Below are 16,201 nucleotides of genomic sequence, written 5' to 3' on the forward strand. Positions count from 1 at the left end.
GTTCTAGGCTCCAAATTCAGCAGCGAGCTTGAGGCCTTTCTCAAGCTTACTCAGCCATGAGTAAATTAACATAAATTACTAAAGGGATGGACAAAAAGAAACATGAAATAGTAGCTGTTATTGTTATCCCACAAGAGGTGGGAATTGAATCTACTATTGTTTTGTTTTGTTTTTTGGTACCGAGGATCGAACTTGGTCCTTGCGCTTGTGAGGCAGGCGGCAGAACCACTGAGCTAAATCCCTGGCTATTATTATTTATTTTTATATTTGTAACAGGGTCTTGCTACACAGTTCAGGCTGGTCTTGAACTCACTATGTAGCCCAGGCTGGCCTCGAACTTTGAGGATCCTCCTGCCTCAGCCTTCCAAGTGTGGGGATCATAGGTGTGCCCCACCACACCTGGCTTATTGTTATCCTTAATCTGAGTGATCAGATGTTTCTGCCATAAGAACTCATTGTCCTAATGGAGATGTCAGGTTGCTGCCTTAGATCAGTGATCTGGGCCTCCTCCACGATGAATTGTGTTTCTCACCGAGTCACCTATGCCCGGGTACATGCTCCCCCACCCACCCTTTCCCTTGGCCACTAGATGGCATCTCCAGTGTCAAGAGCAAGCCAGTCCCCCGAAGAACGTACTCCAAATGTGCACCACAGGCCTGCCATTCACTGAAATGCACTTGAGATATTTAGAAACACTATGTCCTTTGTTTTGTTTTGAGACAGGTTATCACTCTGTAGTTCAGATTGGCCTTGAAATCACTACTAGCTCAGGCTGTAGAGATCCTCCAGCTTCAGCCTCCCAATTCTGGAATTATAGGCATGTGCTACCACACCCAGCTTTCTTTTTTTTTTTTTGGTGGTGGTGGGGATCAAAGGGGGATCGAACTCAGGACCTTGCGCTTGTGAGGCAGGCGATGGTACCACTGAGCTAAATCCCCAGCCCAACGGCCAGCTTTTAAATGTCTTTAATAGAAAATGTATGCTACCTTCCCCACACCCCACCCTGGGGATGGACCCAGGGCCTTCACACTGAGCTTCATCCCTGGCCCTCTTACAGTTTTTATTTGAAGACAGGGTCTCACTAAGTCACTATGTTGCCCAGGGTGTGCTCAAACCTGTGATCCTCCTGCCTCAACCTCTCAGAGTCCTGGGATTATGGGCCTGTCTCCCCATGGCTGACCTGGAAAATAAATATGCACTCTGTAGTGTTAGAGGACTTGGTTCCTGGAATTGTGGGGGGCAAGACCCAAAGCCCAACGTGGGGACCCGCCCAGCACACCAAGCTTTCTGGCCACTTGTTTTGTGCTGGTTTTTGTTTACGAAATGCCATTTATTTCATTGCTCTTAATCCGTACCGGCCCAGCTGCATTGTTTTGAACCAAATAGCTTTACTGGGCCAAGGGTAGAGCTTGGGCACAGCGCTCGCCTAGCACAGGCAAGGCCCTGGGTTCCACCCCCAGCACAGCAAAAAATAAGCAAGCAAGCAAACCAACCCAAGTCAAAAACCCTAACCCCATTCCACCAATCTGCCCAGCTGTGAGCAGAGCTTACCACTCTCCTCGATCTTAACAGTACTGTCCCAGAGGCTGAACCTAGGGCTTTGCCCTGAGTGACATTCCCAGCCCTTTCTTTGAGACAAGGTCTAAGTTACCCAGGCTGGGCTTGAACTTGCCATCCTCCTGCTGCCTCAGCCTGGTTCATCACTGTGTGGTGCACAGTTGGTTACGTAGTGGGGGTGGGGTGGGAAGGACATTTGGAAAGGGGTGCAGTGGGGTACCTGGAGTTCCGGAGATGCTGTTTCTGGTTTTAGATATACAGCTGTCACTTGTGAGCTCACTCAGGCAGGCTGATACTTGTGATCTGTATACATACTTTTCCATATGTATATTTTACTTCAAGCAAAAACGAAAATAAAAAGCAGGCAAGTATGCTATGATATATACAAAGATGCTTTTCTCAACATTCCTTATGATATTAAAAAGTTGAGAACATCTTGTATGCATAAATAAGAGTAAATGGGCCAGGTGTGGAGGTGCATACCTGTAATTCCAGCTACTCAGGAGGCTGAGGCAGGAGAATCCCAAGTTCAAGGCCAAACTGGGGAATTTAGAGAGACCACATCTCAAAATAAAAAATAAAAAAAGGGCTGGGATGTAGGTCCATGTTAGAGCACTTGCCTAGCATGTTTAAGGCCTGGGGTTCAATCCCTAGTACTACCAAAAAAAGAAAAAAAATGGTGAGATAAATTATTTGTTTTTTGAATGAGACAGGATCTCACTATGTAGCCCAGGCTGGCCTTGAACTGGTGGCAATCCTGCCTCAGCCTCCCAAGTGCTGGGATAACTGGGTGTACTACCATACCTGGCAAGATTACTTTTAATTTACCCATAAAATAGAATACTATAAATCATTGAATGTTGATAAAGATATATATTTATTCATGTAGAAGTCTTAATTAAACAATATAATAAGAAATAAGTTAGAAAAGAAAAGCGTATTCCAAAATATTAAGAATGGTTATTTCTGGACAGAATCAGCATTAATAAAGGTAAGGAATGTGGGGAGACACGAACTCCTGAGCCCCACACAGACTCTCATCCAGGCTCCTCCACCCCCTGCCACACAGCTCCTTGGGTTATTATTTCTTTTTGTTATTGTTGTTTTGAGACAGGGTCTCACTATGTAGCCCAAGCTGGCCTCAAACTCCCAGCAACCCTCCTGCCTCAGCCTTCTGAGTGCTGGGGTGACAGGTCCATGTCTGGCCTTCCTCGGGTTAATGCGTATGCATAGCCTGATCCCTACCTTTGGGGGAGTCCTAGCAACCCTGACATAAACTCTGTATCTTCTGTGGGAAAGAAATGGGTGCCCCAGATCCTGGCTAGTTTTGGGGTAGTGCCCCTAACTCCCTGACAGGCCCGAGCATCTACGGTGCCACAAGGCCCCTGGGTCACTTTTGAGGTCAGAGTCGCATCTGTGCTTTGGTCAGGTTCTGGGCGGCACCTTGATGGGACCCGGGAGGGGGTGTCCCGGGGGCTGGCCGGAGGCTGCCCTGAGCCTGGCTTGCGCCCCCCGTCCCCAAAGTGCCTCTCGGCCTGTGGCCCTGCTGCACCTGCTCCTGCCGTCCACAGTCCCGCATCTCATGAGGCCCCCGACCACCACTGGACCACAGCCTCCTTCGTCCCCTCTCCGTCTGCATGCAATGCGGTCACTGTGGTGGTTAAGGGTCCCCAGGGGGGTCCAGCCGGTGTCACAAGTTTCAGGGCCCCAGGAACATTTTAGTAACAGTTTACAGGGTCTCCTCTTCCTGTGAGTGCCCTCAGTCCCAGGCTGCGTGAAGACGTCCATGGCTTCCAGAGGACAAAAGCCACCAGCAAGTCCTCGAGACACAAGGCCTCGGCCACCAGGTGGCATCACTGACCCGGCAGGAGGAGCCTGCTGCGTGTCTGTGGGTGTCACTGGCCCCAGCTTTGTCCTCCCTTGGAGCCCGGCCTGTCCCCTGTTCTCCCTTTCTCCTCCTGCTGGATTGAGCTGTGGACAGAGCTTCATTTGGGCCCCGGCATAACAACAGGAAAACCCAAACACTTTCTTTTAACATCTGAGGTTTAAAATCCCCACATCCCAAAACAACCACGAAAATCGCGTGTTGCCTGTTGGTGGCAGCTCTGGGCAGTGCGCAGCGTGTCCCGGGCAGAGCTGGTGGCTGGACCCACCCCGGGAAACCCCAGGGCCCAGCCCCTCAGAGAGGCTACCAGGAACTGCTGAGACCCAGGGCCATTGGGCCAGAGCTTTCTGTTGAGGCCGAGCCAAGCTATTTCTTGTGGAGAAACTTCATTTTGTTGCCTAAGAAAGAAAATAAGGACATTTCACGACGCAGGCAGATTGGTGAGTTAATTGTTGCCCCTTTCTTTTTTCGTTTTTTTTTGGTACTGGGGATCAAACTCAGGACCTTGCACTTGCGAGGAAGGCGGCGGAACCATGGAGCTAAATCCCGGGCCCTGCCCCTTTCTTTTTTGAGACAGGGTCTCATCACTGCATGTAGTTCAGGCGGGCCTTGGGCTTAACTCGGAAGCGCGGGCCTCGAACGTGTGACATCTTCCCGCCTCCGCCTCCCAAGGGCTAGGATTACAGGTTAGGGACAAATCAGCACAGGGCATACAAATGCCATTTCACCCAGCCCACATTATTTTCAGCCCTGGCTTTGGGAAGGAGCGGCTCAAGACCCCCGCAGAGATGTGCGCGCGCGCGGGGGGGGGGCATGGGGCGTGGCCTTACCGAGCCCCTTCAGGAACCGGTTGACACCGCTGTGCTCCCCGATGGGCAGCGTCTCCAGGTACTCCTGGGCGCGCACCTCGAACAGACCTGGCGAGGAGAGAGACCATAGCCCGGTTGCCTCTTCCTCCGTGTGCCAAGCACAGCCCGCACACACGCTGGGGCACCCTGCCCCTCGCACACTGCACATTCGAAAGCAGCTCCTAGGTGTCTACACTACACCAGGCGCACGGTTTCAAAGATGAGGCTGATTCCACCAGGGAGCTCAGGAAGGCTGGGCCCTCGGCTCCCAGCCTCTGTCTCCGTGGTCTCTTCCTGGGGTACCTACCCCTGCTAAGCCTCTCAGCCTCCAACCTGCCTCCCACCTACTGTCAGCACAGTGATAGTAGATGCTGACTGATGGTGGTATTGGGATTGAATTGAGGACCTCTGCACTGAGCTACACCTCCAGGCTTTTAATTTTTTTTTTCAGGACCGTGCAGTGCCACTGAGTTACATCCCTGCCCTATTTTTTTGGTTTTTTGAGACAAAGTCTCACTTTGTAATTCAGGCTGTCTGAACTCACTATGTAGCTCAGGCTGTCCTCAAACTCATGGCAATCTTCCTGCCTCAGCCTCCCAAGTGCTGAGATTACAGGAGTGTGCCACCATACCCAGCTGCCTTTTAAATTTGTATTTTATTTATTGGGGGGGGTGTTTGAGACAGGGTCTCACTTTGTAGTTCAGGATAGTCCTAAACTCACTATGTAGCTCAGACTGTCCTCGAAGTCGTAGTGATTCTTCTGCCTCAGGCTCCGGAGTGCTGGGATTAGACACTGCCACCATGCCTGGGTTTTTTTTTTTTTTTTTTTTTTTTTTTTTTAATTTTGAGACAGAGTCTCACCAAATTGATAACCTGCCCAAGACAAGCTCAAACTTGCCATCCTCCTGCCACAGCCTTCTGAGTGCTAGGATTATAGGTGTGAGACACACCTGGCTGGTCATGGCGGGTTTTGCAAGGTGGGCAAACACCTGCAGGGTCCTTGTGCAATAAGGGAAGCAGGGTGGGGTTGGGGTGGGGAGGTCAGGCGGGGCCTCAGCACAGCTCTCTGGCAGGTGGTGCTGCGCCCACACCCACACCCTCAGGACGCACTGACCTTTGGCACCCTGGCACCACAGCTCTCGGTCCTGCACAAAGCCCCGGAAGGTCTGCGTCTCCATGAAGACCTCAAGGAAGCTGCGCAGGCTCTTGGAGGACACCGCCTTGCGGAAGGCCTCCCGCTGCAGGGCCCGCTCCTCCCACTCGCCTGCGCCGGGTGTCAGGAACAGAGAGTAGTGGCCCACGACCTCCACAAAGAAGCGCACGAAGGCCTCAGACACCACTTCACTCAGGGGGCTGCACTCCGGGCCTGGAGGGGAAAGGAGCTGGGGCATGTGGGTCTGGAACAGCCAGGCAGAGGCCACCTCCATGGCGACACCCTCCCCTCACCCCCCAGCCTGCCCCCGAAGAAGAAGGTCGTTCAGCCACTCCTATTCTTTTTCGCTTTTGTTTTGGTTTTTTGAAACAGGGTCTATGTAGCTCAGGCTGGCTTTGAACTATGTAGCCCAGGCTGGCCTCGAACTTGCAGCAATCCTCCTGCCTCAGCTTCCTGAGTGCTGGGGTTACAGGCATGCAGCATCATGCTCAGCTCTAGCCATTTCTTTGCCTCTTTACAGACACTGTAGGGCCACCCTGGGGATGGTGGGGAATTCTCCCCATAATTCAAGTCTTGAATGAAATCTGGATACGAGCAGTACACCCGCCTTCCCTCCGGTGTCTCCGCCCATTCTCCCAAGGGCCCGAGGCGCAGCAGGAGCGGCCTTTACCGTGCTCAAAGTCTGGGGACCCTCCATCCTGGTCACAGGCCAGCTCATTTCTCTGCTCCAGAATGTGCTCCAGGGCCACCTGCAGCTTCCGGGGCAGAATGGAGTCCTCATCCTCCATCTGTGCAGCAGAGAGGCACGGCAGGCAGCTCAGCAGCCAGTTTATTATTATTTTGAGACAGGGTCTTGCTATGCAGCTCAGGCTGGCCTTAAATTCACTATGTAGCCCAGGCTGGCCTCAAACTTGAGGCAATCCTCCTGCCTCAGCCTCCCAAGTGCTGGGATTATAGGCATGTGCCACCACACCCAGCTCTCCATGTGTACCATGGGCTACCCGTGGACAGTTCCCTCACTGTGAAGAAGCAATGCCGTATAGTCCCCTGGGCAAGTGGCACTAGGTGGATATGTGTGCCCCAACCCCCCAGCCACAGCTGTGTGATCAGGCTGCGCAGGCCCTGGGCCTCAGAGCCCAAGGGTCTCTGGGAGGAGAGGAGAAGGAACTAATGATAAACTCTTCAACCAGCAACCCCAAGCATACTGCTGTCAGAAAGCCAGAGCACCTTTCTGTGATCAGTCTCCTTTCTCTTTTCCCTTTTCTGTGGTTCTGGGGATTGAATCTTCGGACTGCATCTTTTCTGTCCCAGCCCTTCTATTATTTTTTTTGGTACCAGGGATCGAACTCGGGTCCTTCCACTTGCAAGGCAGGCGTCGAAACCACTGAACTAAATCCCCGGCCCAGCCCTTCTTTTAAATTCAGAGATGGGCTTGCTAAGTCACTAAGATGCCCAGTCTGGGCTTGAATTTGTGATCCTCCGGCTCAGCCTCCAGTGTAGTTATTCTTTGCAAGATTTGAGAGCAGCCAGAGCTCTCAGACAAATAATAAAAAATACGTGTATGTTACTTTCATAATGAAAGTAATTTGTGATCATTTCAGGCAAATACATGAAACAATTAGAACACTTTTTTTGTTTTTTGGGTTTTTTTTGGTACCGGGGATGGAACTTGGGTCCTTGTGCTTGCGCAGCAGGTGGAGAATAGAACACTTTAAAACCACTAAAAATCTATTTGCCTGTTTCTCTAAGGCATCAGCATTAATGTTTTGTTGGGCTTTCCTTTCAATCTTTTTTTTTTCCTCTCTTTTTTTTTTGGTAATAGGGATCGAATTCAGGACCTTGCGCCTTGAAGGCAGGTGGCAGAACCACTGAGCTCAATCCCCGGCCCTAATGTTTTGGTTTTCTTTTGAGACAGGTCTGCTATGTGGCTCAGGCTGGCCCTGAACTCACTATGTGGCCAAGGCTGGCCTTGACTTTCGGGGATCCTCCTGCCTCAGCCTCCTGAGTGTCAGGATTAGTTGTTGGCCATCATACCTGGCTTCTCTTTCTTTATAAAAATATAGTAGCAGTGGCTACCTCAGTGATAGTGTTTTCCTAGAAGTCCAAGGCCCTAGGTTCAATTCCAGCACCACAAAAGCAATCCCCCCCATGCATGTAATCTTGTGTCCTGATTCTAATTGTTAGAAAATCCTTTCTTGCCAGTACGCAAGGAAATCAATCCTTGGCCAGTGCCCTCCCCTTTGCCCTCACCTGTCTCATCCCCCTCCCCGGGGCCTTTCCGGAAGTGGGGAGCTGAGCCCCAAGGACTGAGAGGCAGAAACAAAGGGTTTAGGGCTGGGCCGGGCCCCCTCACCTGCCGGAGGAAGCGGTTGTTGATGAGGTCAACCACCAGGACCTGCAGACAGAGGAAGGGGCCAAGTCACCAGGCTTCGGGGACACACGAGGACCAAGTCCTCCCCGTCCTCTTGGTGGCCAGAGGCGGTTGGCCAGGGGCCCCATGGTTCCCTCACATGGAGCGGCAGGAGGGCTTCCCACCCCAAAGTACAGCGGGGCTCACCTGTGCATTCCGGCTGCACCCCCTGCCCTGCTGCTTTGTTTTGTTTTGTGGTGTTGGGGTTCATACCCAGGGTCTCTGCACTGAACTACATCCCCAGCCTTCTTTCCGTATTTCGAGACAGAGTTTGGCTACATCACCAAGCTGCCCAGGCTGGGCTTGAACTTGTGAACCTCTGGCCTTAGCCTCCCGAGTGTTGAGACTACAGGAGTGTGCCACCATGCCTGGCTTTGGAGGTTGTCCTTTTAACTGATGGGACAAAGGACCTCCTAGAGGTGCACGCCCTCATCCACTCTGTCTCTGGTTCAAACACATCCCAGCTACATGAGCTCTGTGTGCTCAGTGCCGGTGGAAGGGGAAGGGGTCACCAGGACAGATGGCCATTTCTGCCATCAGAGCTCTGATGCTGGGCTAGGTTGTCCACAGACACCTCCTTTAGAGGGGACAACAGCGCCTGGAGTCACCAAAGGGCTGGCTGAGTCTGGCTCCAAGCAGGACTGTGCAGACCAAGCCTCCCCCACCACACCTCTCCTGGGGCCACAGGACAGGCGGGTGCCTCACCTCCTCCAGCGGCAGCTCTTGCAGCAGCGGCAGTGAGCTGGCCAGCAGCCCGATGAGGAAGGGCGTGGGCGAGCACACGATGTCGATCATGGCCGGTGGCAGCACAGGGATGTAGGTGTGCTGCCAGCTGAAGGGGTAGATGAGAGCCACCATCGCGTGGCAGCACTTGGACAGGGTGCTGTGCCGAGAGATGGGTGGAGAGGCCGTCAGCGAGGACCCGAGGCCAACGGCTGGGCACGAGATGGGACTCAGCCCAGGCAGGGTGGGCAGGTGGCTTGGAGGACAGCAGCAGAGCTGATTCCCCACCCCAGGAACTCACACGTGGGCTCTGCGGGGAGTTGAGTTTTTGGGTTTTGCAGTACTGGGGGTTGAACCCAGGGCCTTTGCACTGAGCTCCGTCCCCAGCCCTTTCTATTTTGTATTTTGAGTCAGGGTCTCCCTAAGTCATTAAGTTGCTCAGGCTAGGCTCGAACTTTCCATCCTCCCACACCTGGGTCCCCATAAGTTTGGATCAATCATTTCCCCACCAAAACAAAACCCACAACAATCCCTTCATTAGGGTACCAGGTGCTGGGTCCCCAGGGAGGCAGTGCTGAAGTGGGAGATCATCAAGCCCTGGGGCTCCTGGCCATGAATGGGTCCTGCTGTCCAGGCAGGGCAGGCCTGGTCCCATGAGACGGGGTGTTACATGAGTGAGCCTGGTCCTCTTTGCTCCTTGAGTCCATTCCCTTTCCAGTCACAGACACTGCCATGGCTGGATGACCAGGGATGACCTTGCCAAGGAGGTGGCACCATGGAGTCAGGAGCCGACCATACCTCTTTATAAAGTACCTGTCCTGGGTGCCTTGTCATAGCAACAGAAAACCAACTGAGATGACAGCTAAAACCTGTTTTCTCATGGACATTCATTTTCTTTCTATTTTTTTGGTACTGGGGATCGAACTCAGGACCTTGCGCTTTCGAGGCAGGCGCTGGAACCACTGAGCTAAATCCCTGGCCCACTCATTTTCTTATTGCAGGTGCTTTTGTTTGTTTTCTTGAGACAGGGTCTCATTATGTAGCTCCGGCTGGCCTTGAATTCACTATGTAGTCAAGGCTGGCCTCAAACTTGTGAGGGATCCTCCTGCCTCAGCCTCTGGAGTGATGAGATGACAGGAGTGGGCTGCCACACCCCCACTTCCAGGTGATTTACATTCCATCTACATTACAATCCTGCAGTCTTTCCTTTGCTCCATTCCCCACATTGTCTCCACCAGGCATGAATACCTTGGTGCAATCAGGAAAAATGAGGACAAGGCCTTGGTAGTCACAGGCCAGCAATCAGCTAGCTGCACATAGATCCACTGGGTAAAAGCCGAGCTCAGATACTGTTACCCTTGCCCAGAACTCTGGCCAAATGCTAACACGGTTAGTGACCAGGGAGAACTCTTTTTTCTTGTTGTTGTTTTGAGACAGGTCTTGCTATGTAGTTCAGTCTGGCCTTGAACTCAGGTGATCCTCCTGCCTTAGCCTCCTGAGTGCTGGGATAATAGGCTTGCACCAACACGCCTGGCTTTGGTTAGGAAACTTTTGGTGCTACCTGCTGCAATGATCTGGACTTTGAATGCCCCCAAAGGCCCCTGTGTGAAGGACTCTGGATGATGGTGGCCTCCTTAGGAGGTGCAGCCTGGTGGAGGAAGTTGGGTGGGAGTCCCTAAAGGAAACCCTGGCCCAGCCCCATCCCCAGCCCCAGCCTGCCTCTTTGGCTTCCCAGCCACCATGAAGTGAGCAGCTCCTTGTTCCATGAGCTCTCACCAAGAAGTTCAGACTCACTGCAAGCCCCAAAGGCAACAGAGCCAACGGACCATGAGACGAAACCTCCAAAACCGTGAGCCAGACAGACCTTTCCTATGCCCAAGGTTACTGCTTCAGGCCCTCTGTCAGCCTGCGGGCAGCTGAGCCAGCAGCTGTGCATGGATGAATGCCAGGTGCCTGTAATCTCAGTGCCATAAAACTTCCCAGAGCTTGTCAGGAATCATTGAGGGGGTGGTGGCGCATGCCTGTCTTCCCAGCACTCTAGGAGGTGGAGGCAGGAAGATCCTAAATTTGAGACCAACCCAGGCAATTTAACAAGACCTGTCCGTGGGACTGCATAACCTTTGTTCCTTTTTCTCCAGCCCCATTGTGATTAAAATGTGAGTTAATAGATGGAGATGCTTGTTAGTTTAGGGACGCTAGATAGGGATCTGTAACAGACCTAGAGTCCCAGAGTAAACTACTCAACTCTTTGTTTACCCGGAACTGATATTCCAGGCACCACAATTGTTAGAACAAGTTGCAGATGTCTGCTGACCATCAATATGTGACAGTCGACCACTAACCTTTGTCCCCTTTTCTTTAATTCTGTATGTTAACTTCCCCCTCAACCCCCTATAAAAACAGCCTCGGATTCTGAGCCAGTTGCCTCTCTAAGCTATTTTGCTTTGGGAGTGCCGTCTGGCCAGACTAATAAAGGTCTGTTTTCCAACTTGTCCGGTGTGTTCCTTCCCGGGTGTTCTTCGCTGTAGTCAGCTCCTTGGAGCGTTTGGTAAGGCTCTTGGTCTTACATTCTGAAGGCACCGCTGGGATTCCTGGGTGTGCTTCACTAGTCAGCTCCTCAGAGCGTTTGGTAAGGCCCTCGGTCTTACAGTCTCAAAGAAAGGGGCTGGATATGTTGTGTAGTGGAAGCCCTTGGGTTGGATCCCCAGTACCACAAGAAGAAAAAAGCTACAGGAAGAAAGATGAAATGCATTCAGTGAACTGGAATCAGTGAGGTAAGGGAACAACTGTATCCAAGTCTGATAAGGACAAAGGACTACTCAACTGGTGACCTGCTGGCTGTGAAGGTAGGTGACCTAGGTGACCGTTTCTTGTAAGGAGAGCTTTTGGCTTTGTTTAATAATCAGATTGCCCTGCAGCTAGAGCCAGAAGTTTCCACACCTGACTATCATCAACAACTTGAGACTGGAGGCGGCAGGAGCAGCAGAACAGGGGCTGTTGGAGCTGTGGCTCATCCCTCCCGTGCTCTAGCCCCCCACACTGTTCTAAAAAGCCTGTGCAACAGGAAAAGCAAGGGTAAATTCTGCAGACATGACAGAACTCCTGCCTTAAAATAGGTAGTAGAGGAGGAAAGAAAGGATTCTTTTGAGTGCAGCATGTTTTTCTCAATCACTGCTGTAAAAATTCTCTAATTGTTTGTTTTTTTGAGGGAGGGTCTCATGACATAGGCTGGCGTTGAACTTGTGGCAATCCTCCTGCCTCAGCCTCCTGAGTGCTGGAATCACAGGCATGCACCGCCATACCTGGCTCATTCCCCACCCAACTTGTGAAGCATGGAACTGTTAGGGGAGCCAAGGTTGACGCTTCAGGGCTTGATGGAGAGCAAGGCTGGCTGCAGGAGCCTGCAGTTTTGAAGTCAGCTATCTGGAAGAGTCCCTCGCAGCTGGCTTGCAAGCACTGGGGGTGGAGGAAAGAAACCAGCACGGCAGCAGTGCCCTACTGTACATCAGCAGGGAAGGGAGGACACCCCCGGGGGAAGGTGGCCACAGAGCTCTGGACAGGCACCCAGCAGAGGGCCTGGTCCTAGAATGCTTGCTCGCTTTGGGAAGATCAGGATGCACTGCGGGGGCTTCGGTTCTCCTAGACTGGGTCCTGTCCACTCCCCAGGCTCGATGCCATCCTTGAGGCCCGCGAGCATGTGCTAAGATACGACCAGGACAGTCAATGCCCTTCCCAACTCAGACCCCCCCCAGAATGGGAAGGATGACTAGATCGGTGCCTCCAGCTTCCCAACAGGAAGAGGAAGGAAAGAAAAGCTCAGGTCTGGGCCTGGTGAAACTTGTGGGAAGTGGCTGTCACCTTGCAGATTTTTAAATCCAGAAATAAGGTGTTCATTTTATTTTTTGGTACTGGAGATTGAACCCAGGGCCGTTACACTGCACTACATCCCCAGCCATTTCCTGTATTTTTTGAGACAGGACCTTGCTAAATCACCTAGGCTGGGCTTGCATGTTCGATCCTCCTGCCTCAGCCTCCCAGGAGTTCTGGGACTACAAGTGTGTACCATCATGCCTGGCACGTGGCTAAACTGAGTTTAAAAAAGACACAGGCTGAGCCTCGGGAATTTGCTTCCCGTGTGATCTCAGGAAGAGCCCGTCATCTCTCTAGGGCTCAGATTCTTCTGCAGATGAGATAATCTCCAGTATCCTTCGGCTTTACCATCTACCAATCCTGAGTCTGAAAGAGCACGAGCCAGGCCAGAAGTGGTATCTTTCTGCGGGAGCCACAGAAAGAACCAGGGCTGGCACAGGAAGGTCAGGCGAGGGCTGCTCAGGGGGCTCCAGACAGGAACGACGCAGACTCGGCACTCTGAGAATCTAAGAGGTACCGGGTCAGAGAGGCTGGAGCCATCACATGGAAAAGGAAGACAAGACATGTCGCCGCTGCGGCCTGGGGCTCCCTGGCCCTGGCAGCTGTGTGCTTGAGTTAGAAGACAATGGCACATGTGGCTGTGCTCTTGCTCCAGATGCTAATGTCTTGGTGTCTGCACGCCAAAACAGGTGGCTACTATGTAGTCAGAATGTACTGTTGCTATTCCGTGGTTTTTTCAGGACTTTGAGGAATTAAATGTATCTGTCTCTAACACTTTGTCAGGCACGCTGAGGACCAGCCAGACCTCCAAGGGAGTTGTTCGGCTGCCAGAACAGTGGTGACAGCTGCTGTCACCTGCAGGGAGGCCTGGGCCAAACTCAGCCACAGGAGGCCATGCTTACACACCTGTGACACTGGAAAGCATGCAGGATCCCATGGAACCCTGTAAACACTGAAAATGAACTGAAAGGAACACCTGGGAATGATGGCACATATATGTAATCCCAGCACTCCAGAGGCTGAGGCAGGAGGGTTGCCAGCCTGGATTACACAGTGAGTTCAAGGCCAGCCTGGACTACATAGTGAGACCCTGTCTCAAAAAAACAAAAGAATGAAAAAGGAACACAGCCACACACACACACTTATTTGTGTGGTTACCCCGATGTCAGAGCTATGGCTCAAACTCCAGTACACTATTTGTCAAGATTTATCACCTAATCCTATTTATCCTTAGCTAGTCCTCTGTCTTTCAGCATGTGATTTATTACACTACAGAAGACAGAAAGTGACTTTTTTGAGTATTAAAAACTTGGTGCTAAAACTTTTATATAAACTTGTATATGTGCAATTCTGATGTTATTTCTTTTTTTGGTACCAAGGATCGAACTCGGGACCTTGTGCTTGCTAGGCAGGCAGCAGAACCACTGAGCTAAATCCCCTGCCCCAATTCTGATGTTATTATTAGGCCTGGGCTATAGGGTTAGCCAAACTTTTTGGGACTGAAATGAGTAAACTAAAAACCAAAATGTTCATCATCAGGAAAATGACGGCAGGGGGTAGTGGGAAATATTTATCTGAGTTGCTAGGGCGACAGAGTAAGCCATCACACCAACATCCCCCCCTTTCCATCTGTCAGGCCTGGGCTTGACACAGCCTTTAGAAACACTCAGTGTCCACCCTAACAATGAAACAGAGCGAAAATGTTATTTTAAATCTGATGGATTTTGGGCTCAACTTGAAACCCTTTTCTAACTCATACAATATTTGCCACAACTCCTTGCAGTTTCCTCACTGTGGGCAGACTCTCTAGCAATGGTGACTAAATACCGTGAGTTGTGTTTATGGGGGAGAGCTCTGGATGTGGGTGAAGGCCCACTTGGGGATGTCATGGGGCCACTCATGGGGCTGGTGACACATCCTGTTCTCATGCTCTGCTCTGGCCTCACAAGGAGCTGAGGAGGCTTCCACCCTCGCAGCTGAGCAGGGCTGGAATGGGCACATGAGCAGTCCAATGTGAGGGATGCAGCAGGCAGCTGTGACTTAGGCTGGAGGTTTTCCTCAGGGGATTTTCCAGGTCAGGAAACTTGCAGCCAGCCACTGTTCCTCAAGCCCTTGCTTGTTTAGACCTGGCCAATAGGCCAGGGATTTAGCTCAATGGTTCTGGTACCTGCCTTGCGAGCACAAGGTCCCGAGTTCGATCCTTGGTACCAAAAAAAGTATCTAGACCTGGCCAAAGAACCCTTGATCTCCTGCGGGTCCTTGGCCATAAATCAAGCACAGTGAGGTGGGCACAGATTTCTCCTGTCCTGAGGAGTCCGAAAACTTCAGAGCTGAGAGACTTTGGGGTCCCCAGTTGCACCTGCGTCACTGGGGCCTCTGCTGGAAGGGCAACGGCAACTGCTCTGACAGGGGTCCTGACAGCCTGCTCTCCAGGCTTTCCCTTCTGTGAGGTGAGATGAAAAACACTGGATGTCTACATTTGAAAGAATTTATTAGGGTAAAAAACATTAACTCTCCTCAAAATCCTTCCTCTTGCTTTGAACACACTTACCCCATTGGTCTTGTTGCTTTCTGAAGCAGTTCTGCAAGTTCTCTTTCATGAGTGTCTTTAGTTGCACTGCTGTGGCTGTCTTGATGTCCTAAATCGCTTCAAAATGTTTCCCTTTCATGGTCATTTTGACATTGGGGAAGAGCCAGAAATCCCACGGTGGCAGATCCAGTGAATAAGGTGGATGAGGATGAGGACACAGCACCATGGTTTTATGAGGCTGTCTTCCCCTTGGATGGCATTCAGAAGCAGCATCCACCTCATAAAGACACTCAGGAATGAGCACCTCCAGAACTGCTGCAGAAGGTGGCGAGAATGATGGATCAGTGCAAAGTGAAAGGAGTATTTTGAGGGGGTTAATGGCAATGTGCCTCTGACTGTAATAAAATGTTTAATCACTCACTGTATATTTCCTTGTATATCTATGTGAAGATGGGGCCCTAGAGCCTGCCGGTCATTCACCCCCAGACCACTGTGGCTCAGCCAGTTTCCCCTGTACCCTGCAGAGTCAGGCAGTCTCGTCCTGGAGCAAAGTGCCAGAAACTCTGTGTGGTCAGAGCACACACACAGGGCTGAGGACTCAGGTCAGACCTGAGGCCATGCCTGGGCAGGGGGATGTCCAGGGGCACCTCCCAGGGTGATGAGGACAGACGGGCAGGCATGGAAGTTGGAAAGGGTCTCAAAATGCAATTAAAGCACTTTACACACATACACATGCACATACGCACAATCACTACCGAACCATGGCTAAGCTCTGGCCCCACAGAGGGCATTCAAACAATTCCTGTTCCTGCTACCTACTCATCCCCAGGAGGAACCATCTCTGCAGTGCTGTCTACATCTGTCACACACCATGGTGACAACTGCCCGTACCCTGCTGGCCACTTGCCCCTCTCCTGGGCATGCACTATTGGAAGAGGCTGAGTCTCCAGGGCAAGACGCCAGCCCACACAAGGTGGGTGATGAGACATCTCCCAAGTCTTCCTGTTAGCCCCCTGGGGCACCTGGTCACCTCTGTAAACCACCCTGGACAGGGCAGAAGGGGTTGGGGAACTACTGAGGCCCTTTATCCTGTGTCCCTCGCAACAGTAGCTCTGCAGCAGGGGCTGACCCAGCCTCAGCCCGGCCGACCCCAAGTCTGTCCAGGCCAAGGTAGAGGCGGCCTCATCTTCTCCTACAGCTGGGGATCCCTGAACCTTCAGACCTT

General features: G+C 51.8%; 1 protein-coding gene across 7 annotated transcripts in view; it reads right to left on the reverse strand.

The window, feature by feature from the left end:
• Window positions 1–2,415: 2,415 nt before the first annotated feature.
• Window positions 2,416–16,201, reverse strand: part of Dennd2a (DENN domain containing 2A) — an 81,529-nt gene continuing 67,743 nt past the window's right edge. For all 7 annotated transcript variants that reach the window (XM_087206319.1, XM_021263698.2, XM_021263699.2 and 4 more), the window contains 6 exons: window positions 8,559–8,736; window positions 7,797–7,838; window positions 6,114–6,231; window positions 5,405–5,656; window positions 4,273–4,359; window positions 2,416–3,840 (listed from right to left, as the gene is read on the reverse strand). In XM_087206319.1, coding sequence (XP_087062445.1) covers window positions 3,809–3,840; window positions 4,273–4,359; window positions 5,405–5,656; window positions 6,114–6,231; window positions 7,797–7,838; window positions 8,559–8,736 — 709 coding nt within the window. In that variant the 3' untranslated portion in view covers window positions 2,416–3,808. The remainder of the gene's footprint in view (window positions 3,841–4,272; window positions 4,360–5,404; window positions 5,657–6,113; window positions 6,232–7,796; window positions 7,839–8,558; window positions 8,737–16,201) is intronic.

This window comes from Heterocephalus glaber, unplaced genomic scaffold, assembly GCF_053883595.1.
Source record: "Heterocephalus glaber isolate CG9 unplaced genomic scaffold, H.glaber_assembly_v1.0 deba00000621, whole genome shotgun sequence".
Taxonomy (NCBI): domain Eukaryota; kingdom Metazoa; phylum Chordata; class Mammalia; order Rodentia; family Bathyergidae; genus Heterocephalus; species Heterocephalus glaber.